General features: G+C 38.8%; 1 protein-coding gene across 1 annotated transcript in view; it reads left to right on the forward strand.

The window, feature by feature from the left end:
- Positions 1 to 3,910: 3,910 nt before the first annotated feature.
- The window catches only part of b3glcta (beta 3-glucosyltransferase a), a 92,355-nt gene continuing 68,883 nt past the window's right edge, over positions 3,911 to 27,382 (forward strand). The window contains exons 1-2 of the mRNA XM_042487441.2: positions 3,911 to 4,203; positions 18,965 to 19,008. Of these exons, the coding sequence (XP_042343375.2) occupies positions 4,140 to 4,203; positions 18,965 to 19,008 (108 nt within the window). The 5' untranslated portion in view covers positions 3,911 to 4,139. The remainder of the gene's footprint in view (positions 4,204 to 18,964; positions 19,009 to 27,382) is intronic.

Raw genomic sequence — 27,382 nt, forward strand, 5'->3', positions numbered from 1 at the left:
TGAACCAGAAAATCTGACTGTTTCTGTAAAATCAAGTAACCGTCACTGTCCACAAATGTGCCCTTTCATTTACTGTCACTGCAGGAAAAAAAATTCAGGGTGACGCTGTCTTGATTTTCTTGTTTCTAGCTGTGGGAGAGACTGCTTCATAGTCACAAATCCAGACTGATCTGTCGAAATACATTTGAATGAATGCTGCCTTCACAGGGTGTTGGAAATGCCATTTATACAGCTACACATGAGAAAAAACTAATTATAATGCTGCTAAAGGGGAACACCCATGTTGGCAAAGTGAGGCATTTATGAGGCTAAAAACACAGAAGTCATGTCAGAAAAAGTCAGTGATACTCTATGAAGTATTGAGTATCAAAATCAGGCTCCTTTTTATTGACAGTTGTTGGTACTTAAATAGCTGCATGTTGCAGTGGTGATTTAAAATAAATTACTGTAATAATAAACCTGCCATACACGAAGCATAACTTTTAATCAAAATGAAGTGATTGTGATGCATATATGTCGGACAGCGGGTGTGATTTAACAACTGTGATCAGAGACATTGAGACACGTCTCTCATTTCAACGGGATCATTAAGCTCTCAGCTTCATTACAGCCCTCAGAAAACCATTCCCTTTAAATTATGTTTTCCATAACTGAGCACATCTGTGAAAGAGACACAATTTAACTTTTATCTTGAATCTTTATGCCTCAGCAGAAGATGTTTGCACTACCAATGTAACAGGAAACACGAGAGTAAGTGTTAATGCTTAACTTAAAGGGACAGTTTGCCCCAAAATTAAAAAAAAACAACAAAAAAAAACATTTTTTCCTTCTTAACAGTCGTGTCATTTTTCAATTTAGATTTTTGGAGTTATCGGCCCTAGAGGTGTCTGCCTTCTCTCCAATAAAATGGAACTCAATGACACTTGGCTTGTAGTGCTCAAAGTGTCAGCTGAGGAGGACGCCATAAACGTTTACATCTTGCACTGCAAACACAAGCCTTGGAAGATGAGAAGATTCCCTCTGCACAGTGATGGTGATGCGGATGTAGTTTGGTAGAGAGAAAATAGTTCCTATATGAAACTACTCACGACAAGGTCTGTGATTTATCTTGAGTAACCAGGTCTTGATATCTGTAAATAAAAATTACTGAAGATTTTTTCTTTTTTTTTTAAATGTTTAAATTGTTTTTGTACTTTGAGCACCACAAGCCGAGTGTCATCCAATTCCATTATATTGGAGAGAAGACAGAAATCTCTACGGCCAATATCTCCAACACTCAACAACTCACCAAAACAATCTAGATGATAAACAGCACGACAGGTAAAATTTTGATTGAGGTTGAAATGCCCCTTTAAATTTAGGTGTACCATTAAAGTAGCATGCAAAATAACTCAGCAGCACCTTCATGCAATATAGCCATTAGTAATTTCTGTTACTGGAAGTTTCACATGTGCTTAACAGGTAAAACTGTCAAACTAATAACTCAATAACTAACCATACTTATAGGCCTAGGACTTAGACACAGGTTAAAGTTATGCTGGGAATAAACTATGTAATCAAGCTTAATGTGCTAATAAGAATGATAAAGGTGAAAATTCCCACTCCAGTACACCAGTACAACTTATGTCAAAGAAAAGTGAGATAAATTAATGAACCTCTTTATGTACCCACACATTATTTTAAATAAATAATGTACATAAAGTATGACTTTAGTAAATGCTGGTCATGTTTCCTTTCCAAAAAATGAGACACTGTCAAAATATCTGGGTCACAGAAGTTTTGATAAGTTCTTCCCTGTGGCTTCTCCAAGTGGAGGCAAAGTATCCAACTGAGCATGTTTCTAACTGGAAGACACTGAGGTTAAATCGTTAAAACTGTGCCGTGGCTCCACACAGTATCACTGTCAGGGACATAAACTGTGGGACTGGCTTTTTTCATGTCAGACAGTTTGACTTGACATTGCAGGAAAAGCACATTTATAACGTTAACTATGGCAGCATCCCATTTAGGTGTTCCCACTCCAGGGAACACTGGGGAGACCTAAATGTGATGGAGCCATGCAATTAGTTACACCTGTGCCTTTCCTGCTGTGACAGCCAAAATGTAGGGCTTACCTTTGTCCTCTGTATTTTTCCTCAGAACAACCAAAAGTCGGACTTGCATGTAGTTTTAGAGGCTGGTTCTGATATTTGTTTAGCAGTGTGGATACTGAAACACCACTTAGACCATGTCATAGGATTATATTCACATGTTTTAGCAGCAGCATGAAATGTAAAAGAATTCATTTCAAAATTGAAAATCTTACAATCATCAATCAAAAACGATGTGGTGGTTGTGCTTGGGTAGAATAAATTAATAGATTAAGTAATTTCTAAAACAAAAAGTTCAAACATTAGCTGATTTTAGCTTCTAAATTGTGATGATCTGCTGCTTTACTCTGTTGTATTTCATCATAAATTGAATAAACCTGTATTTGAGTTTTAGTCCAGTGGTGGACCTAGCAAATTTGGCACCCTAGGGCAAGCTTCCTCTGACCCCAGCCCCGAACACACACATTATTATGTTTTATATTTATTGTATTTATAACAAATAAGAACAAGAACTAATGAGAAATCAACACAAAAAAATCTAACAAACAATACTAATGAATAACAAACAAAAATGATATATGCAAATCTCATTTTCCTTTTTCCCTCTGTTTCTTTACTTTTTTTTGTACTGCACCCTAGATGATATTTGCCTTTTCTTTTTCTCTTACTCTCTTACTGTGATCAAGTCACTGATGAATGACTAGGACTAGAAGTGATACCCCAACTACTAATTGGTCTTTGTGACTTTCTTTTGATTTAAAAAAAAAAAAAGAATGTTGGGGGCACCCTACCCACCCCCTCCCCCTCTGTCAGTGGTGGCTGCCTAAGTTGCCTTTGGAAGATTCACAACTGTTTTGGTCAGACGAAACAAGACAAGATGATGTATTGACAAAGATGAGCATTAAAAAATAATAGACCACGTAAAAAAAAATAATGAGGTAATTCATTAACTGAGAGATTAATCAATAAAACAATCATTTATTAGCCCTTATGGACTGTGAGTGCCTTTTATGTGCTTTTCATTATTCATTATTCATTTTTGATAATTTGCTGTATTCATGCATATGGCATACATTTTCTGAGATTGTGTGTTTTTTATTTAATGGTGGAATTTCTAGCTCAGCTCCTACACACCCTGTAAACAAAATTGTTACATTTATACCGTACTTGCAAAAAATGCACCATTGAACCCATCCAAACTGCAATTTTTAATCCCACAGCCATCAAAGCATAAAAACATGCATTGTATTATTTGTGGGTGTCATTCTGGGTTTTTGCTTCGGAATATGTAATTTTGCCTGTTTTCCACCCGATGATGTCAGATTTACTACATTTGGCATATGGAGAAAATAAATGCGGTTTCCACTAGGTGCACTATCACAATCAATGTTGCTGCTAATCACTGACATATCCCAGGTTGTGATAATCCACAGCCTCATAGTGGCATCATGACAAAAAAAATGTGTCATTTAAAGGGTTAAAATTCCGAAAATAATGATTTTTTAAACTAAATGATATTATTATTTGATATGTATGAAAAGGACTGATGTTGGTTAAGAAACTAAATAAATGAAAGTAGAAAATATATTTTTTCTAAAGCTTGATTTTGAAAAGCGCATTTTGCATACAAGTGTGTGTAATATTAAAGCGGGGCCCTAAGGGTTAAAATAAAACAATAATCATGACATTATTTTTAAAAGCCTGGCTGCGGCCCTGATAAAGTTTTCTGCAGGTTTAAACTGCAGTTCTCTTCAAACTTTGCAGTTTCAACGAGAGTTTTCCAGGAGCACTTGAAGGCAGCAGCAGCAGCGAGCCCTCGCATGTGTGTTTTGTCTGTCAGCAGAGCTCAGTGAACGCGTCCCGCCAGCAGAGCGCGTCCCTGCGCCTCGCACAGAAAACGGGGATGCCTCCGAGTAGAGCACAAACCCACTCCCCGTTTTCCGTGAAACTGTGAAAAGAAAAAGCCCTGTTGTTTTTTTGACACTGTCAGAAAGCCCATGCACTACGAGCTTTCTCCAGCACCTCCGCCGCTCGCAGGACTCTCCCAGGATGCTGTCGAACAAGCCGCACACCGGGCACAAAGTGGCAGGCTGTTTGATTTTCCTCTCCCTCTGTAAGTACTCACTTTACTTTCTAATCTTCATGTCAGGGGGCTCCGACCACACAGCTGCGAGGGACTGCTGACACCCTCAACAGTAAACAGTTTGTGCTGCTTTCAAAGGTGAAGCTTGTGTTTGGGTTGAGGCGAGAGTGTAGCAGCTGCGAGAGGAGCCGAGCTGTGAGTGTTATTTCCAGAACTGTTGGAGAAGTGCGGAGCCATGATTTAACTTCCTGAGGAGTTGAAAGGCGAATTTGCACGTACTGGTTGCCATGTGGGTTTATGCAGACCGCTGACTGGAAGTTAACATTAGAGTTAATGACGGGAAAGGGCCGAAAGTCCTATCGTTTGGAATCACGGGGGTTCTGGTGAAATGTGTTCCCATTCGCGACAAGCGGCGTTAAGTAGCTTCTTCCTGACACATCGACGTTGCACTAGTGGGAGTCGAGCTCGCAGTTGAATGCACCTCGGGCTACAGCCACTGTAAGCTTCACCAAGTCACATTTCTCCCTGTCAGTGAGGAAGTGCACCAGGAATTTAGCAACTAAAGTGGAAGAGTAAAACACACACAGTGATTTGTTCCCCTTTTTGTTGCCGTAGAAAGGAGAAAATCATGTCCTACCAGCCAGTTGAAAGAGTCTCATTGTACATAGATTTAAAAGAAATAGTTAAATTTGCTGCAGAAACATGTTAAATTGTTGATAACTTGCATGTAACTTCCCTTCTCTTGCTTCAGTTAATGGCATAAATGTCAAATATTTCAGGTGAATTCAATTTCACAGGATTAAAAGCATGTTTAAGCCACAGGGCATTTCATACAGTGCTGTCTTGCTTCTCTTAAACTTGGTGATTTCACCATAAAAATCGGGAGATGCAATGATTAGTAGATTAACTGATCACTTGTTCAGACGAAAATCGGTTGTAGACTGTTGTGATAAATGGTATTCAAACAAAAATGTCAAACATTTGCTGTTTCTAGTTTCTTAAAATGTGAGAATTTTCTGTTTTTCTTTGTCATTTGTGATAGAAAACAAAGTCTGGGTGTTGATTGGACAAAAAAAAAAAAGCATGTTGAAGACATTAATTTGGGCTTTGGGATATCCTAATGAGAATGTTTCACTATTTTTGATGTTTTTTTGACTAAACAATCAATTATTTGTAAAAGATTATTGGTAGATAAATGGATAATGAAAATAAATGGTAGTTGCTGTATGCTCTGCATACAGTATGTCCATGCGTCCTGCACATGCAGAATATACTCAGTCATGTGTCATGGTGACGCTGTCATGTCCAGTGGATGGGGTGAAGGTGCTCAATGTGAGTGTCATTGTACATAGATAAAAAAAAAAAATCAGTTGAATGTGCTGCAGAAACATGTCAAATTGATGATGAATTACATTTGACTCCAATGCTTAATGACTTAAATGTCCACTTTTTCAGGTGGATTTGATCTCTCAGGAATAAAAGCATGTTTGACTGATAGGACATTGCATACTATGCTACGTCTTTCTATGAAGAATAAAGTTCTCTACATGAGAGCTGCAATGATTGGTCGATTAATCCATTCATCAAAAGAAAATCACCAGCTGTTTTGATAATTTATTAATCTTTTCAGTCATTTTTCAAGCAAATTTGTCTTGCTGCTTCTAGATGATGAAATCGTGAGAATTGGCTGCTTTTCTTTGTCATTTATGATAGTAAAGAAAGGTTTTGGATTGTAGGTTGGGAGAAAAAAGCAACTTGAAGGTGTCTCTTTGACCATTTTTTGCCATTTCTAACATTTTACAGACAAAGGAATCAAATAATTGTGAAAATAATTGGCAGATGAATCAATGTTGAAAGTAATCGTTAGTTGCAGCCCTCCTCTACATACAGTGTGTCCGTGCACATGTTCTGCACATATAGAATCAACTCACAGATGTGTCATTGTGTCTGTTGTGTCCAGTGGGTGGGATGCAGGTACACAATGTGGCTGCAGCTGTGGAGAGAATTACAGTGAGTGACCAATATTGCATTGGCCCTGTGTACCATGCTGATGTTCTCCTGAACAGTGTGAGATAAATGCTGAGCGCAGGAGACTCTGCCTGCCTTACTGGGACTGAAAATTGTCACCGTAGGCTCATAAAAAATGCCAGAATACACAATGATCTGCAAATATTTTAGTGCAGCAAGAAAAAAGCAACATCTGCCTGAGTGCATAACACAGGTAATAATGAAATACTGTTGTGTTAAAGACCACAGACAGATTACAGGCTAGCAGTGTGTTTATGACCCCTAATACTGCAAGAAATTGATTCCGGTCACATTTATTTATTATTAATTGGATACGACTTAGGGTAATCAGTTTTTAACCTGCAGTTAGTCACTCGTTGATGTTCCCTCTCTGCTTATTTTACACCTGATTGTGCTTATGTCATGTCAAAAATCAGCTCAGTGTGGTTACTATACAGGCTTTGATAATTTTTAAGCTCTCTGGGATCGCAAGAAAATTTGTCACATCATGTAGGATCATTTTTCACTCTAAAATCCTGGTTGTGCATGAAAAAAGATGTTTGTCTCAGTTTAATTTGTATTTAATGACTGGACAAGGCTGAAGTGTTGCATTTTATTTCTGAAGATGTTGAACATTCAACTAAAACATATTTCAGAGCTGCTAGTCAAGCTTGAGGATAAGTCAGAAATACAGTGCAGTCTGAGCAGTATGGGGACCCAGGGTCAATGTTGCAATCCACCAGTAGCCTGTGCATGTGTTAAAGCTGTGTTTGTGTGTTTGGCACTGGGTCAAGCACGTTTAGTTGGGCATCAGCCTCTGACAAGGCTGCTTGTCTGCTCCCCGCTGTATGTAATATTCATGGACCAAGCAAAAGGGTGCAGGGGAGGTCTGGAGAGTGTCCAGTTTGGTGACATTACTGTGCCACCTCCGCTATTTTTCAATGAAGCCGTCCGTGAGACTTCAACAGTCATTTCTGGTGTGCACTGGAGCAGTTTGCAGCCGAGTGTGACGTAGAATAGCTCATTTTGCTTCTTTGCATCACAGGATTTTTTCAGTTTCCTACCAGTGGCGGCCTTTCCTTCCTTCACCTTCTTGTCAAGGTTGGTGCTGCGATATTTGCACATATCCAAAAACCTGTTGTTATCCAAGTCTTTTATAAAGTTTAAAATCAGGAGTGTTTTTTCCTCTGACCAGAAATGTGTTGTTTTTTTGTGCATATATCTCTTCCCCACAGCTTTGCAAATTGTTGGCCAGTTGGTTTGTTTACAACATATCCATGACAAAGCACAGAGCCAACCGTAAACAGACGAGAGGCCGTGTCTTGCAAACTGTGCTGAAAACCCCAGCTGAGACGCATATTCCAAATTAGCTGGGTACATGCCCAATAATGCTCCTAAAATCAAATAATACCAGCATATCCCACATATCTTGTTTGAAAAATGCTAAAGTTTCAGATTTTTATGTGAAATATGCTGTCTGTATGACTGTGTCAAATGCAAAATATTGTCAAACTCGAAATAATAGGGGAATATAGGTGTAACTGTAGCAACTGACAGCTGACTCCTCCCTCCTCTTAATCAGCCAGTAAGAGCCGTACATTTCCTTGAAATTGGCGCGGCTGAAAACAACAAACCTTACATGGTCTGTAGCAGGCCACATTTTGGCCTTCGTTGTGGCTCACAATCTGGCATCTGTAAGAGTTTGGTCTCATTTAGGACAGGAGCATCTGCAGATTAATTCCATACTCGATATGTTGATCTGCTAAAGTAAAGCAAGTTATGAGATGAATAAATCCTCAATTTTGTTATCTCTGCTGCCATCTTAACTGTAATGGAGCCAAGAAGGACAATTCCACCGAGCACAGCTTGGCCACGTTCCCGCTGCCGTGGTTGTGGCCTGGTTTTGTTCTGTCCACTGCACAGCAGCATAACACAGCGGGAGTGTTTCAGGAAGAAGCATTTTGCCTGCCTGATTTTGTAGACTTGCAAATTTTGTTAATATGGTCAGTTTTCCTTGATATTTGTGCTTCTAACAAGAAAGTAGGTTATGTAGTTAAAAGGATACTTCACTGATTTTCAACCAGCTTTGTATCAAAACAGCATGGGTAGTATGTGTAGATGAACTGTGGTAAACTTTGCTCCATCTAACCAGTGCCCAGATTTGCCTTCTCCCGCCGCAGCGAAACTCCTCCAAATGATGTACATTACATCATTTGGAGGAGTTTCGCTGTGGGCTGTACTTATTTGTATTGTGCATATTTTCATATTGCCCGCTGCCGGCCATCGCCTCAAAGAGTACACAGCTAATCGAGAGTCTCACCTGCCCCCCTATAATCTGATCAAACGGTAAAACTAGGCAGTGCTGATCAAATATAAACCAAGACTACGTTACTGCACTGCCTATTTCTTATCTAAAATGTTTTCAGAAATGTGTTTTAATGCCCCTTTTTGCCAAAATGGTGAGCTTGTGAATAGACAGTGGGCACACACTGCTTCCTGCGCAGTGAAAATGGAGGCCTACAAAATCAAACAATCAAATAAAAACCAAGGTTCTGTTACTGAGTTGCTTATTTCTGGCTGAAAATGTTTTCAGAAACATGTTTTAGCTTTCCGTTTCACTGTAATACAATATCCAGCATTGTTTCATGCGGACAAGTCTACATATTACGTCAACCACCAGCGGGCACAATGCATTCTGGTAGGCTGTAGATTTTCTTCCTCTTGAACAAAAGCACCCTTTTTATAAGTTTTTGTGGTCATGTAGCACCAATTTCAAAAATATTCATGTCTTTCTGCTGCAGAGACAGTCTAGTTTTACGTGAGGGTCTTCTTTATATCTGAAATACTTCTTTAAATGCTTTCTTTTTTTGTTATTTTTAATTGCTTTTATTGTTATTTTTCTACTTTGTTGTGCTGTTGCCTGTACAGGCAAAGTTTATACAGTTGTCCAGTTATGAATGACATGGATCACAGATTACTGGCTGTGTTTTAGTTATTGAAAATAAATTCCTCATAATTATATCATATCTGAATTTCATGTGAAGTGCCTGGTAGCAGGAAATCTGTAGACAAAGGTGTGTATTTGTGGGACAAAGAAATGGTAAAAATTGTCTCTAGTGGCTCCGATCAGCCTGGGCGGCCGCCTGGTTGCTTAGTGGATATCTACTCTGATGTTTGGGGCAGAGAGAGTACTGTATATAAAGTGTGGATTGAATTTGTGAAGCTGAACTCGGAGTTATGTGAGTGTGGAAACACTAAAAATGGCACATTTATTGTGGCTGAAGATCATCTTCATACTCTGCCACTGAGAGCTGTGCCTTGCACCTGTTATTGCTGCTTTGTCATCTTAATATAAGCTTGAACATCTGGAAAGTTGCAGATTGCCATTTTATCTCGTCATCCCTCGACAACCCAATTCAAGTGTCTTATGCTTTCTCTCAAAAGTGACTATGAGGGCTGTGTGATTGATGTGGGTGATGAGCGTGAACTCAGTCAAAGAGAAACACTCTCAAACAACTGTTCTGACCGCCAGCTGTCGTCACAAGTTTTGGGTAGAAAGACTGTGATCGCAGACACGAGCAGCCGTGTGGAGCTCTCTCTGCAGGCTGGACGGCCTTCGCTGTGGGTGAGAGGGTGCGGAGGTCTGAGATTTAAGAGGGCTTGAGGGTCCAGCTGCTGCTGTGGCTCCCACACACTCAAAGGAGCCAGCTGAAGTGGATCAGGCACCCGCTAAAGATGCCATCCGCCAAAGAAGCCAAACTGAGATGCAGGATATGCTGGTGAGATTACTGTCTATCTCTGACTGCTGAGGGAGTGCTGGAGGGTCCCGCAGGAAGAGAGCTGCTTGCATTTGCAATTCCATCTGGAAGGAGCAGCTATTGGCTACAACAAGAGATGAATGGATGTACGGAGGTCTCTGATATCCGAATAATTCATAATGAGAACATTTTAATGAACTTCAACTACTATCATACAAGACAAAGAAAAGCAGAACATTTTGGCGCTGGAACCAGAACATTTTTGCCATCAATTATAAAAATTGTTGAAATAAATTTTCTGACCATGAACTAATACATTAATCAGCTTAGCATTTCAGCTCCTCTATTAACAGGAGTGCTTTCAGGCAATGGATTTTTATGCAGTTTCTTCACCTGTGTGATAAAGTACCTTGATTTTTCACTGATTTAATTTCCTGGATCATCTAAAAAAAAAGAGGAGCGGGTTATTTTATCCATTTAAAATGTATCAATTTAATTCCCATGTAAGTGTTCACAATATACATTCACATTGTGATTCTAAAATTGCATATACTGTGATGTAAAAATCTGCCCACATCAGCTACCCTTTGATGAACAGTAATGAACAGATTTGGGAGGATTTTTCTGGCATGTAGGATTGCAGTTTGTAACCATCCGAAACTTCTCCCAGTTACAAATCCTTCAGTGTTCATTGTTCTATAGGTTTTTACTGGGAGTTAAATTATCTACAGAGGTGTCTTCCTCTCCAAAACAAACCGATTGTGAAAGGTAAAAAAAAACACTGAATAATGCAGCCGTACATTACAAATCATTGTTTTTTTAAAATGTTTTCTTTCGTCGATGGGCTGCTGGACCAGCACCTGCTAATGTTTGCTCAGTTTTTTCCTTGATAACTTAATATTCAGACGTTCAGGAGATTTTTCCTGGGAGCCAAATCATCTGCAGAGGTCTTCTCCTATCCAAAATAAATGGACCTCGTGATTTAAATCCGTGAAAATGCTGAATTAGACAGACTCATGTTCAAAAAATCTGTGTTTTTCTGATGTCCTTCTCTAAGTGAATGGCCTTATCTACAGCCAGTGTTTGTTTAATGTCGTAACATAACCTTTTCAACATGGTGGAGTCCATGGACAAGGACCCCGTCTGTAGATATAAACAGTTAATTCTAAGGTAACAAGGACATGATCTACACTAAAGAAAACAAGAAAACATTATATTACATCTCTGACAATATATCCCACTAAATCCTACCCACCGGACCTTAAGTGGTACCTACCAAAGAAAACACTAAAGACAAAATGATGTTATGTCTTTTCCTGTAAACACAGGCAGAGCCACCTTATAAAACTGTCAAAAATGCCACATCATTCAGTTGCTGACAGTAGCATTTAGAGGTTAACAGTGTGGCCACCGTAGTGAATGTTTTGTAATTTATGTAGTCGAAGTAGAAAGGTTTAAAAAATGACACAAACTGTATTTAGATAAAAATATGGCATTGAGAGAGCTCCAAATAGAAGCAATAACTGGGTTAGGAGCTGCCAGTACGGCTCCTCGATGGCTGCTGGCGGTACTTGAGTGGAAAGAAAAAGTTTAAATTTAATATGACACAATGCCAGATGAAGCCTGTGCTTCCTGCATGCCCAACATACAAATCAGATGCATTATTACGATTGTATGTGCAGTGCAAACTGTGTGCCATCTGTGCCAGTTCTTTGAGGAGCTACTCTTGTTAGAACAGTGTTTGCTGCCTCCGTCAGCACAAAGTGTTTATCCATGAAATAATTACAGAAGAAAACACATTTTGTGATTAACTTTACAGATTTCTTTCACAATGAAAAATGGGTTGAAGCTGCATTAAGTAATTTTTGATTAATAGGGACTAGAGAGTGGAATAAAAAAACTCACAGCAACACATTTATCACCTTTTTGAAATGTTTTCATACTAACACAAAGCAGCTTTTAAAGAAAGAGTGATTACACAAAACAAAAAGATATAGATTTGTTTTATGCCACACAAATTGAGGTCAAGACAGGTCTGAATGAGTTCAGAGTGGTTCTCGTTGGACAACAACTTCATTCTTTGAATGCTCAGAGACAAGAATAAAACTGAGAGGGGTCATAACAGACAAAATTTGAGTTCTTTATAAAGGTCGAGAACATAAAAAACCCTAACGATAAGAGCATCTGAATGAACGATTCTGCAAAACCCAAAACCGTTTCAATGACAGTGTGTTGTTTTCATCAAAGCCAACATTTTAGAAATTCTTGCTTCCTGTAATATCTGTGAGTAGTTTAAGGCCCCGATCAGACTCGCTTTAGCAGCCTCGGGTAGTGTTTTGTTATGGTCTTAAATGAGTGTGAGGAGTTTTGCTTGTTTTGCTTTTGTGATGATGAGCAGCTGGCACTTGCTTTCCACTCTATGCTCCTCTTGTTTTTGCAGGAGCACCCTGAGTGCCTCAAAAATCTTCACCTCAAGGGACACCCGTCAGCTCACCTATTAGGGCGTTTTCCTCATGTATGTATGTCCTGCCGCAGCAGCTGCAGGTTTGATTCCAACCCGTGGCCCTCTGCTGCAAGTCATTCCCTTTCTCTGCTCTTGTTGCTCTAAAGCTCTCATGCCAAATAAAGGCAAAAAGCCCAAAAAATAATTTTAAAAACCCAAAACTTGAACTCAGAGTGGAAAAGTGTCTAACATCATTGGTGGTCTTTCCCGATTGTCCAATCAAATGAAGTGAGAGGCAGGGCGTCTGTAGTGGCTGACCAATGGTAGCACTGAGATAGCTTTAGCTCACTTTAATTTTCCAGCAAGACATATCTGAACTCATTGTAGCCTCAACTACTTTATTGTTATTCTACTGGACAAAAAATCTCTACTTACCAATGTATCGTACATCTAGAGGACAGTACCGTGTGAAATACCGTGAAGCGAAATTATGGAACATGAACTTGAACTTTTGAACAGATTCTATGTCTTTATCCCAACCAAAAAGAAACTTAAAGTGGTTTGATATCAAAAACATTTTACTGTATAGGTCATAACTTTGTTGTGTGGCTGCTGTGTTTCTGTATAGTACTGATTTATTTGATGTTATGTTTATTTTTTGTCATGTTAACAATTTAAACACCTTTTTCACACAAACTGTTTTATATCCCTTAGCTTTTTCCCCTTTATATCTAAATGTGCAAATAAATAAACTAAACTAAACTGATATTTTACCAACTATAATTTGGCCCATCAAGACGACAGATTGTCAAACTCATTCTAAAATAAGCCTTGAAAGGAAAATCATTAAGTCGAAGTGATTCCTCCTCTTTCTGAGGGTCTCATATACCCACATAGATCTCAATTTCCCTTTGTTCGGTCTCCAAGTGCCCTTTGAATGTCCATTTTTATGCTGATTTTAAGGTACAGATATGTGGGTTTATTTCACAGCAAAATAGCTGGATAGGTTATTCAGTGGTTGCCTGGCAACATTAAAAACAAAGATGCAACACGCTGCAAGAAGCACTCTAATGTCTAATATCTCTAATGTCTAATTGGGGCCTATGTATGGTCAAGGTTGGCAAGGTCAATAGACATGGTTAAAATTTAAAAAATTAAAAAAGGTAAGCTTTCACTGATCACCCACCTTCTGCATGAAAGCCTGATTAACTACTCCACCCGCCCTGCACACTATACTTTCCTCCTCACTACATATGGGGCAAACCTGGGTATTCCTGGGTACTGGTGGAGGAAGTTTTCAGTTTCTTCTCTCAAGTAAAAGTACTAATACCACATTGTGAAAATACTGTTACAAGTAAAAGTCCTGCATTGAAAATGTTACTTAAGTAAAAATAAGCAAGTATATTCAGGAACATGTACTTAAAGTATTAGAAGTGAAAGTGGCTAATGCAGAAAATTCTAAAATAAAAATAGGAAACAACGCACCCCAAAACACAAAATTATTAAAAAAAACAAACAAACAGAAAAACACTCTAAAAACTGAAAAGTATATTAAAAAAAGAGAAAAAACCCCTAAGGTCAATATTATTAAAAAGAAACAATCACACACCTAAAACTCAAAATTATTTTTTTAAAAAGAAGAAAAAAACCCACTGGAATAGATGTTTATCAGAACAGTTGATAGTTATTTTTCTGTCAATCAGCTAATTGATTGTTCAACTAATTGTTTTGTTTGCACTTATGAAAAGTTTGTCATTTATTTCTAGTAAAACATCAGATTTTATGTTTCAGATAAATGTAGAGCAGTAAAAAGTACCCTATTTCTTTCTGAGACATAGTGGAATAAAAGTATGAAGTGGCATGAAAAGAGAATACTTACACCAGTACCATGTACCATACTAGAGTAAATGTCCTTGGTTACATTCCACCACTGTTCCTGGGTATACTGGGTTGCAGGCACAATCTGCACACATGCGGTCAGTTAGCTAACAGCTGCAACTAATTTCAGTAGTCTGCACTCATGCTGTGGTGACTGCAAAAAACTCCATCAAATTTGCATGAAAAAAGCAAGATTAAAACACACCTTACTGGCAGACACAGAGCGACATGAGAATTCCATTTGAGTCCACTTTGTCACCATCAGTCAAATTAAGGTTCAACATTCACTCCCATTTTATCTCTCACTCGACTCGTCGACTGCAAAGAAAAAAAGTCTCTTTGGTTTGCTGAATATTTGACTGTCCTCAACAGCCACTCTGCCATTTTTTGCCATGCAGATAGCATTCCTGCATGAACTCCAGTGCTGGGAGCTGCTGTCTATGGTTTTAGAAGGGGTTGGTTAGAGCTGACTCCAGGTTTAATGGCCCTCAGCTTGGGGATGTTTGTGCACTGGTCTGGATCGCAGCCCCACCATAAATATCAACATTGTGAAACTAACATGATTTGAGACTTTATTGTCTTTGCCAGATTAAATAACTTTGTTTTTTGGGACCAGTGCAGCTGCAGTTCAGACTCTTCACTATTCAGCCTCTCTGGAAGCTTTTCGTTGTCTCATTTTGCTTTGAACACTCAGACACAGATGTGATTATCAGAGCCCTTTTAACGCTGACACTGACTGCTAATTAGCATTCAAGTTAATATAATACACCTGCACAGCCGCCTTTTGTTAATGTGATTTAGTTACTTCAAAGTACTTTCATGTGGTGTTTCCATTTATTTCGTCTCCCGCTGTACCCATTAAATCCTGGATGATGTACAAAGTTCAGTTAGACGCCAACCAACCGTCAAACAAGAAAATCATTGCTTAATTCCTATGAATCCATCAAGATTCTTACATTTTAGACAAGGAAATGACTCCTGGCAGAACAGCTCACCTCGAACAAAAAGGAGTTGTCATCCTGTAAAGTACATCGCCATTATGCATATTTTCTTCGCACACACCAACCTGATTCACTCCCGTTGTTATGAGCGCAGTGTGTCCTGGCTAATTGCATCGGACGTCTGCTTTTATTACAAAGACAATGTAAATTGAGGAGCTTGTTGAAAAGCATTCACAGCTTTCAGCGCGTAGAGTGATTTGCAGAGTTTTTTAAATCAAAGTGAGCGAGTTCCCCTCAGCGCGGCTCAATTGAAAACATGGTTGGAAACAACAGAGTTGATTATGCAGGCTGAGGAGGCGATGAGATGGAGCTGCTCCCATCAGCACTCCTGACACTGTGTAGGGAGTTACACCCCCTCTCCCTCTCCCTCTCCCACTCCGTGCATCTCTGCCTCTCCCTCTCCAGGGTAAGCCTTAAAAAGATGGGAAGTTCAAGCAGCTGGAGCAGAAAGGATTATGAACATATTCCTGTAGGAAGCTTTGTTTCACGCCAAATGTTGCATTTTTAATACTGACCGAAAGCGGGATGCCAGATGACAAAGTAGTCATTGTCCTCGCTCTGTGGTGCTCGTGATTTGCTGAATCATGTTTTATGTTTGTGAACTTCTCATGACAATTAGGATTCATAGATATGGTGATAATAATGTAATTTAGCCCGAATTTGGTTAAGCTGGCTTTTCATTGCTGACAAAAAAAAGAACTCCATGCAAGTTGGGTTTTTTTTGTTTTGTTTTTTTCATTTCTCCTTTACTTGCTCCTTTATCAGCAAGCACAAGCTTCTCTTTTCTTTAGGAGCCATTATGTTCAGAGATAGAGGACATTTGCTGAAAGAGAAAGTTGATAAGAAACGAGTGAAAAACTGTAAAAAAAAAAAAAAATTAAATTAAAAAACAACAAAAAATGCATCGAGTGTTTAAAAAACAAACAAACAAGGAATTTCTTTTTGAGCTTTGCAGTTTTTTTTGTTAAGATATTTTTTGGGTGTTTTTGCCTTTAATTGACAGGACTGCACAAGTGTGAAATGGGGAGAGAGAGCGGGAATGACATGCCGCAAGGGGCCAAGGCCGGAGTCAAACCCGCGGCCGCTGTGGCGGGGACACAGCCTCTATACATGGGGCGCCTGGTGGCTCAGTGGATAGAGCAGGCGCCCCGTGTATAGAGGCTTTGCAGTTTTGTTTTTTACCTTGGAGATAGCAGTTGACAATCTACGCTTGATGTCCGACAACCACATCATGTCTACATTGGGAGATCGTCACCTCAGTTGTCATGGAGCTGTAGCTGTTTGAACTTTGCGTTATATTCAACCCTTTTATGACTTCCAGTCCATGATGGTTAAAAGTTGAGGGTGACAGTTTATATGATCAGTGATATTAACAATATGTTTATATCATTAGTAGAGCTGTCAAACAATGATTTTTTAAAATCGCTTTAAGTACTTCAATGGTTCTGAAATTTTCTTGAAGGAATACTTCACCCACAATGTGAACATTTGTACATCAGTTAATTATAAAATATTAATGCATTCTCATCCCAACTCGTCAAATACTGACACTTGGTTACATACCATTAAAATGTGCAGTGCCAGGTACCCTCTTACATCAATTTCTGATGGGCAGGGATGGCCTGTCACTCATTAGTCTTTTCAAAATGTACTTTCATTTCCACAGTTTCTGGTTATTACATGCATACAATCTTTTTCAAAATAGGAACCACACCTGGGTTTTAGGTTTATTTGACCAGGTTTAGGTAACAAAAGCATACGGTTCTGTTAAGAAAAAAAAACATTGTGGTTCTAATTTAATGTCATGTGACATATGTTACTAGCGTAGCAACATAAAAGCACACTTAGATGTTTTTAATATAACTCAATTGACTTATGGTTTTGCACCTGGCATGAATAGGGGGTTCCAGGGTGAAAGTCCAGAGTTTGTTTGAACCATGCCCCTCCTGCCTGTTCAATGTGGGCTTTCTCAGGCTTTATTATCTGTATTTGATGAGCTGGAGTGAGACCAGGCTTGCTATGTTACCTTGAATTTGTGAAGATAATGTTTTTCTCGCATGCCTCCACAGAAAACGGCGAACGTATGGATTTATTGATTGGCAACCGTCGTAAACAACAGCAAACCTACATCAAAACATCTGTTTACAAACTCTCACAAAACCAGTGCAGTATAAACCATGTGTTATTTCACCAGTCATATGCTCAGTACTTCACAAAATGCAAGATAACATACTGCAGTTGAAAAATGCATGTGCTCGTAAAGCACTGAGAATACGACTGGTTATATGAGACAGGAGGCAATCGAGAAAAACAGAGGCTTCTTCAGGAGTTCAAGGTAACACGACTAATTGATTTACTCGTTTGTTTTTTTGTCTGGGTGAAGTATTCCTTTAAGATGAAACTTGTCACAGAAGTGCTGTTTTTTACCAGTTTATTTTTCATTATTTCCAAGGACTTTGGTTGATATGAAGGATCAGCAGCAACTCTTTTGTGTTTCCTCCCTATTTGTCTCATCACTTTCTCTGCTGTCATCATCACAAAAGCACTCTATTACTGCAAACTGCAGAGAACAGTCTCTTCCAGCAACAAACAAAATAGATTTTTGTAAAAAAAAAAGAGAAAGAAATCCTTTGAAAATTCTGTGCATCTTTCTGTGAGAATCAGCAAAGACCTGAGGTGTAATCACCACCTTAATGTGGGTTTTTCTTCTCTTTTTAAGACATCATATACATCTTCTTTTTAAAAGGAACATCAAAAAATAATATTCATTTGGCTCAGTTGCCAGATTTGGACTGTGTGGAAACTGGCTCGTATCCATTGTTGTTTTTTGGTGCTTTCATGACTAAAATAATTAGGTTCATTACACTGTTCGTTTGTTCTGAACTGGTGGCTTTACTCCAGGCTTTACACACTGGAGTGTTTTGAAGTTAAATCAGCTCTTTGAATAATTTAAGACGAGGGTTCCCTTGCAATGGAATTAATATCTGACCAAGTTGCTACAGATTGGGTCATAAAAGCAAAGTCACAGAGAATGTATCTGCCTTAAAAAATATGTACCTTTTATAATGGACTTTGAGTGTGTGTGGTGTGTGTATTGGATATCACACAGCAGCAGGAATTTCAGCTGGATTGTTCCTAGAAACTGTTGCTACTTTTAGGTTTTAATCAACGCTCTCAGTTGCCCTCTGATAGCTCCTGCAGCGAGTCAGGAGAGGAAATTTAACTCTTTCTCGGTTCTGTCACCTAATTAAAGTCAGATTTAAAGCTGACTGATGTTGGAGTGCAGGCTGATTTGATATAAACGGCTGTATAAATTCATTCTCAGAGACACTGCTGTTTTTGATGTATTGATTTGAAACCCTGGGAATCTTTCGGAGAAGATTTTCTCGTCTCAGAATCGATGGCAATGTAATTGGATAGAAGCACTCTGCGCTCTAATTATAAACTCGAATAGATGAGTGGTGCTCTCAGAGATCCAACATAGACTCAGCACCAAGAAATTAGGCTCTGAGTTATCTTTTAAATTGTATTTTTTAGATATAATAACTTTAAGCAGGTTGTTTTGTTTTGCCCTGCTTTTGTACAGCAGATTTTGGATGGCCTGAAGGAAAAAAAGGAGATAGTTTATAGTTCAACTTGAAAGGATTCATTGGTCTTTGCATGATTGTCTAAAAAATATCATTTTTCTCTTTCTGCTCTTACAGTTCATATCAACTTTTCAGCGGGCAGCTCAGGAAAAGGCTCACAGGTAAGAAAAAAACAACTTAACAAATGTGATTCTTTATTTCCTGTGTGCAGATAAACCCCTGCGTGTTTGCTAGTTTCTTGGTAATTAGTGTTAATCATTCATTTGTCCGTCTCCTCACCTCTATTAAAGCCTTAATTACCTGACCAACTGAAATTAACGAGCGTGGTTTTCTTTCAAATGGATTGATTATTGCCCTCAAGATTGGAAGCTTAATTTGCTCTGCAGTACAAATCCATTCCTTACCTCAAGTGCGAGATGATTTTCTTGCTGTTGCATTTTCTAAGTCTGCAGTTGCTGCTCAATAAATAATTAACATGTTCAGTTGCTCTACTTCTCAATGGTGTGAGAAGATGTTGACAGTAAGTCTCCTGGCAGAGGTGCTTAGCATCACAGAAATGGGAAATTACTCTCTCTTTAGACCGCCTTTTTCCCTGCGGAGGAGCTTTAACCCCTTTTGCTGTAACAGTTTTTCACTTTCTCTTTTTCAGTAAATGATGTTAGGTAGTAATTGTCATCAACTACCCCCCACACACACACACACACACACCGGACTTTGTCTGCAAAATGTCACTGAAATTAACTATCGAACAGGAAGAGAGACAGAAGAACACAAAGAAACACAAAAGACCCCAAAGACATAGAAAGGAACTCAATAACTATTCCAAGGGGCAAAACAATCAGGAAGACACAAAATTACATGAAAGAAACACAATGACTATAAAGAACACAAAACAACCACAAAAACACACAAAATGACCAAAAAAAGGCACAAACTACTAGTCAGAGACACAAAACAATCACAAAGTCACAAATTGACACAGAACAACTGAAACAGACACAAAAATACCAAAAAAGACAATCTACCACTAAGAGACACAAAACAATTACAAAGAGATAAAAAACGACTAAAAAAGACACAAAGTTTACTTAAAGAGACCAAAAATGATGACAAACAGACCCTAAAATACAACAAAGGGACACAAAACAACCACTAAGTCACACAAAACAATCTCAAAGAGATACAAAATAACCTTAAAAAAGACACAACAAAAATGACAAGAGACACTGAATTAAAAAAAGGGACATAAAATAACAACAAAGACACAAAACAACCAAACAAACCAAGCAAATTTCCGCATAACTACAAAGAGATGCAAAAAACAAGGGAAAAAACAGGCAAAGCCACCATACAATGTGTGTCTTGCTCCTGTCTATGAGAAGTGTTGGAGCCTTCTGTATGTCTGTGTCCTGGGTACCATTGTCTCATTATCTGTCCATGTTCCAGTGTAATCAAAGTGAAAATTAAAAACATCCTAGAATAATTGATTCTCTGTTAGGTTGCATTTATGAGAAGCACACAAGGATATTGGCCGTTAATTTCAACAAAAAAAGTTTGCCTAAGTCTGTTTTCTTCCTGAAAATAATTGTGCCACATTATCAGAGCGCCTTTTTAAGAAAGGATGATCAGTCAAAGCAAAGTCTAACACAATCTCAATTTTTTTTCCCCCTATAAAAGAACGATTAGGGACAGCTGCCTGTCAGAGTGATAAAGCATTAAGCAAAGAATTAAATGACATCCATTCAGGAGAAGAAACCCATTAAAGGAATGAAAAGAGCAGTGTTTTTGCAACAATGGAAATCAGGAAGAAAATGTCATGTGTAATATGCTGGAAAAAAAGACATAAATGTCTAAGAAAAGCCTCAGAAAAATGTATTTTTCTGTCTTCTCATCCCCTCTTGACCCTGACAAGTGGTTGCTGGTGTTTTGTGAAGCTCATGGGGGGTGTTGCCTAGTTACCACGGGACCACAGCGGTAGTTTTTCTTCTTCACTGCCACATCAGCCCTGTGTTACTTAATACATTCACAATGCATCTGAATTTTTTGAAATCACAGTTTTGACAGGTGTCTCCCAGATGGAGAGTCGGGCCTAAGTGACTTACACCTTGTTTCAGGTATTTGTTGTAGTTACTTTTGTAAAGTGTTTTTCTCACCAAGCCCACCTGTAAAGTGGAAACCAGGTTGTTGCCCCCTTTTCAGATATCCCGAGCAGAAGCACAACATTAACAAATTAGAGAGGAATACAAATTTGTAGGTCATGGAAGCGCTCCAGTTTAGTTATGGAGAGTCATGGCGTAAGGCAGGGCAGTCATTTACATACATTCTGCAGCACAAGCTTTTTAATGAGTGGACTGTAAAGTTAACACGCTTGATTTATTAATTCCAAAGTAAACCCGTTGCTGAATAAAGCAATTAATTATTACTCTTTCCACAGAGGATTATTGACTTTCTAACAAATTAGCAATTTACTTTATATGGGACCTTTTCCTCAGTGTAGCTTATAAAAGTTTTGTAGCAAAAAAAAAAAGAAACACTAATTCTGATTCCTGCATCTCCACTTCATGTTAAAAAGATACTGTCCCCAAGAGTGTTTTTGTTTGAGCTAGATAATTCAGGAACTTGAGCTCATGACAGCCATAACTCAGCTGTTAAATTCTGTTAAACTCACCAGACACTGTCGACATACAAAGGTAGAGCTTAGTAAATGATAGTTGGAAGACATCATGCTGGCTTAAACACAGAGGCTGCTTGTTTTTCATTCAATGCTGAAGTTAGCATTTTGGGTGTTTTAATAATTCAGCCCATTTACTATAAATCAGTTACTCTTCATATTATTTTCATCCATTTATTCCCAAGAGTGTAGATAGCTCAGTTTCTTGATACATATTTAAGTCAGTCACTGGTGTCATTGCGGTCTTGCAGAGCTTCATTGTGATAACTGCAGACTACAGTTACTAAATGCTGGCAGTGGTTTGCAGTTTTTATATTATAATTTAAATGAATGGTAGTACTGTTTAACAGTTGCTATTCAATGGGAGAAAAGAACTTGATAGTTGTCAGAATCCATTAATGATCATTAGTATGTTCATGCTGGGCAGTATGTGGATATTGTGTAAAGAGACTAGATGTCGTGTTAGATTTTAAGTATCATAATATAGCAAGTTTTTTAATTTTCCTGGTTTAAAAGCTGCATTACAGTAAAGTGATGTAATTTTCTGAACTTACAAAGTTGTATTATTTGTCTTTACCCTTTTAATCATTATATCCATCTTATTGATGATTATTTAGCATAAATCTTATTGTTTAAATATTATTTTGAAAGCATCAATAGCCAACCCTTCAATATCAATATCAAGGGTATTTGATCAAAAATATTGCAACGTTTATGTCTATACCCCATTTCCATCTTAAGTCTGACATTACGTCCACTCTAATCAGCTTTAGTGGGGAAGGAGGATTTGAGTTTTACCAAATCAATCACTGGAGACCAAAGTATCTGCTTCTCACAGATTTTTATTTTTTATTTTTACCCTTTTAATGACAGGACAGGGCTGCAGGTTGAAATCAAACCCTGGCCACTGCAAAGGCCTCTGCCTATATGGGACACACACTCTACCAGATGAGCTAGAGGTCGGCCCAATGTCAGGTGATATTAAGAAGACAGGTGCAAAAGAACAGCCTCAATAGCAGCATTTATCTTGTCCGTGAAAACTGCTTGACAACAGCTTGACAGCAGCGTTAGCCGATGCCGCTGATTGGCTTATCAAGTCCCTCAGCTGCACTCATTGGTCATTTTTTTCTTTTAACCAAGAAACCAGCGTTTCATGTTGTATTGTCAGACGAATCAGTCAACTCAAACGTGTGGTGGACACATTCAAAGGTTTGGACCCAGGCAATAAGTATGTAATTTATCCACCTTGCTCCTGAGAAGGTCAGACTGTTGTGAGCTTTGAAAAATGGTTGAGAGTGATGTAAACTTTGTTTTATATCCAACGACCCATGGAGGGCTTTAAAGGGATATTTCACCAATTTTCAACCAGCTTTGAAGCAAAACAATATGGGTAGTACATGACATTAACTTACAAAGGCTTTCCTCCATCTAAGCAGTGCCTAAATATCCCTTCTCCCCGTGGCGAAACTCCTCCAAGTGATGTAATTTACGTCATTTAGCATTGTGTTGCTGGCTCTCTGGCTGTAACTCAAACTACAGGCTACTTCCATATTTACATATGTCAAGCCAATCATGCCGCCAACAACATAGACAGAGAGTATACAACTAATCAAGAAACTTACCAGCTCCTCCCTCTCCGAAATCCGAAATCCGATCAAATGGTAAAACTAGGCCGTGCTAATCAAATATAAACCAAGGCTATGTTACTGTACTGCCTATTTCTCTCCTAAAATGTTTCTAGAAATATATGTATGTAGCGGTTTAAATAGGAGATGTATTAATTAATTAGCAATTAATTAAAATTATAAAATATTAATTAATTAATAAATCAATACCAAAATACGTAGCTATAACTCATAATGCAAAATTATGACTCAGAAATATGAATTGGTATAAAGATGAAGTGGAGTAATGGGACTCAACTTCGGCTATCAGGAACAATAAGTTTACATTAAAAATTAGAGTTTAAAAACCTTGGAGCACCACCCATTAAAATAGGAAGGTTGATAGCCCATTTTACCGTATAAATTATTCTAGTCTCATAATTTGAAATTTGCTACAGAGCTCTTTTTCCAGGTGTAAAGGGACCTGACATTATGCACACACATCACAAGATCAAGTGTCTTTATAAATGAAAGGTTTAAACTACTAACTACACAGCAAAACTACTCCTAAAAGTACAAATAAATGAGTTTAAGAATAAGTATGGATAACTGATGAAACAGTGAATACAGCAAAGACACAAAGTTTATAAAATGGCTAAATGAACAACAAACTAGTAAATGAAGCAACAATAAAAATGAGGGGATGAAAACTAGCGAGGAACTGAATTAGATGTGACATCTGGACTCGATCAGGTGCACTGAAATAGTGCACGATGATCAAACAGATGAAAAGTTAAGATTAAAGAAAAGGCAATGTCAAGCATCGATCAACAGCAGAGAGGAAACCTGTCCCATAAAACATTTAGGTAAAAGATAAAGAAGAGGCCTGATCAGAGAATAACCCATAATTGTATTATTGGGAGATCCTGACCTAGGTTTAACACTTATGTTTCCCTACCCTTTAAGAGCATCAACCTCATAACAGCACAGGAAAGATCGTTTGACCTTCCTCAGAGGTCTCGATGCTGGGGAAACGGTTCGCTCCGCAAAGTTGCAGTGTGGTCCTTGTGAGGACACTGGACGGGCAGTTCAGTTACGCTCGTGCGGTTCCGGTGGCTGGCCTCGGTCAGTTTGAATGTTGCAAACTCAGCTTGAGTTTGTTTTCTCTATCTCTCCATGAACAGCTGGATCATCTTCTGACACCTCATGTGGCTGAGATGAGATCACGATGACAGCTTAACAGACTTCGTCTCATTCCAAGTCTCTCTTTGTCTCACAGTCTCTCTCGTGCAAAGTCCTCTGGTTCTAAATCGTCGTTTAGAACACGTGTAGCACGGGCTGTTTCCAAAGTTCTCTCTTTCAAGGTAGATAAATAGCTGCTCACAGCATTTTAGGGCTGCAGCACAAGCAGACACCCCCCCTCCTCAAAGGAGGAAGAGGGCGTAAGGCAAAAGCCCCAAAGAGCCAAAAGAGCCAAAAGACCCTAAAAGACCCAAGTCCTTCAACTTCACTGAGGTTATAACTCCTGTGAAAAAAAGGGGTGTGGTGCTTGACAGTCAAAGCAGGAAAAATACACTCCTCCCCTCTATCACTTCTACTGTTTTAACTGTCTAGATCTAATTTCTTCCTAAAGTGTTGATAAAGTTCACTACAGGCCTTCAAATCTTCAATATTTGAAACCATGATGCTCTCCTCTGCTGATCGATACCAAACACTTATGAGAACACCAAATAATTATTTGGCAGATCATTAACGAAGTAAAACAGTATTAACCACCTTTAACAAACATAACGAATATATGTGAAAATGAGTAAGTATAATACCATGGTGTCAAAACACTGTTAGCAAGAGTTTGTGAGCAGGAAGTGTGCACCCCACTGCTTCCTGCATCGCGAAAAAGGAGGCTGAAGAAACGGAGATCAAACAGCAAAACTAAGCAGTGCTGATCAAATACAAAACGATATTCTGTTCCTGAGTTGCATATTTCCCCAAATTTCCCCAAATTTGCCCCAAATTTTTATGGAAATTATTTTATGAATTATCGTTTAACTGTAATACCAGACCGCTGACTGCCATTGTCTCACTCAGACCATTCCGCATTATGACACCCACCAGCAGGAGCGTCTAGTAAGGCGCAATGCATTTTGGTAGTTGTAGGTTTTCTATCTCTTGAGCAAAAGCATCATATTCTTTGTTTAAGTATTTAAGTATTTACATTTTTCTACTGCAGAGATGGCAGAGTTTTATCTGAGGACTCTGTTAATGTTGCTGAAATAGTTCTTTAACCCACTATTTGGTCAAGGCTTATATCTCATGAGTTTTGGACCAGTGGTCAGCATATGAGATCCTGCACCAAAAAAAAGAGGATTCCCCATCTGACTTCAAACAGTTGGGCTCATCCCATCACAATTAAAATGTAGGCTTGGTCTGCAGGGGCTCCTGTAGTGCATTATGGGAAACACTGATCTCAGAATGCAAAGTAGCAATAGCATCATAGCATTTCACCTCTGACAACATACATTTGCAATGCGATTGTGTAACACATCGCTTTTTTGCCCCCACTATATGGTGTAAGAAAAATGATCATGATCATGTTTCAGGATCTTAAAAAGTTACATGCGCGGCTTTGATCAGTGAAGCTGCAGCACAAAAGGGTCTTATGATATGTAAAGCAGGAAACACCGTTGCGGTTGTAAACATTAAAGTGTCATTTTCAGTGGTTGTCTTTGAACACAGTCCATGGCTTGCATACAGAGCACACTTACGCAGCCCCCCCCCACTCCTTTGAAGACAGCCTGAAGCCTGTGATGACTGGCATCAGTTTGAACTTAGAACGACTCTGAGAAGTTGGCAGAGGCAAGCACAGGTACCGTGATTATCTGCTGCTTCAGGGCATCATAAACAACCTAAACAACAAGTGTACTACAAGTTTGCTAATGTAAGCAGATGTGCCTTGATCTGTTGCACTCAGAGGGCTCAGAACAGTGAGGAGGATGCGTGAGGATGACACAGTGTGAGAAATTATTTACCAACTTCCTGCTGAAGGTCCTGCAAAGCCAACAAGTAACTTCAACTTGTTAATGTTCCTGTCACTTTGCCACCATTCAGGTTTTCTCAAGACACATGAGGACACCAGAGATTGCAGGGTCCAAGCAAGAAGCGTTAGGGGCGACTTAGCCTTCAGGCAATGTTCCTGTATGTGGGAAAAAGCAACAACCAGTCATACAACAAGAACACAACCACTACAGCAGAAGTAATTGAAAGTGCTGATCTTTGTGAGTCATGAAGTTATTTCATGTGCTTCCCAGGCTAAAGTGTTGCTTCACAAAGTTACATAATACAAACATTTTCTTGAGTTCATCTTTAGGCTGCAGGAGGTGACAGGAACAGCACATTTGCAACCCAGATAGGAGGCATAAGCACTTCTTATTTGCCACTCTGTTTTTTGAGTATAGATCTTCATCTCTGTGCAGATTGCACTCAATCCTAAAAGCTATTTAGTTGTTGACATAATGACCAGTCTCAAAGGAAAAGAGCTGCTGCCTCCTTTAACGACACACTCAATTAAACTCATCATGTCTGATTGGACAATAATGTCCTCTCTGTTGTTTGCAGGTTGTCGAGCTTTCTGCCAAACATAGTTTTGCAAAGATTTGTGTTTAAGCTGTCATCTTTGCTCCTTAAAAGGCTGTCATTGCATTCAAAAGAGCTTTTTCTTATTCTCCAGCATCTCTTTACCTTGGGCAGTTGTAAGAAAATCAAACTCAAGAGGAGTTGTGTGAGACTGCTGTCTACATCACTGCCTCAACTCCTCTGTAATGACGAGATTCTTTTTTCGGTGATGGCAAAACTGCATGAAGGCTGCCAGTGTGCACCTGGAGATCCCACTGCCACTGCACAAAAACTGTGATTATCAACAGCTGGGCGGATGGTACATACTAACCTTCATCCATTAACATCATCTTTTTCGGAAAGCAAATTACATGGGAAAGAAAACCTGTGGTTCTTGTCAATACCCAGAAGATTAGCTGACAGCATTTCAACAGTACTCAAAGTGAAGTAACCAAGTTTATCCAACTCAAATTACGTTTAGTGACCATTTGCCTCATTATTATGAACTTAAAAACTTAAGAACCCCTTGAGGGAATTTCTTTAAATCTGGCACAAACATCCACTTGGACTTTACAATGAACAGGCAAGATTTGTTGGTCATAGGTCAAAGGTCACTTTGACCTTGTCTGTCCAGTTCTCATTAACACA

This window comes from Plectropomus leopardus, chromosome 6 (assembly GCF_026936395.1).
Source record: "Plectropomus leopardus strain MGB_pleo_1.0 chromosome 6, ASM2693639v1, whole genome shotgun sequence".
In the NCBI taxonomy this organism is placed as follows: Eukaryota; Metazoa; Chordata; class Actinopteri; order Perciformes; family Serranidae; genus Plectropomus; species Plectropomus leopardus.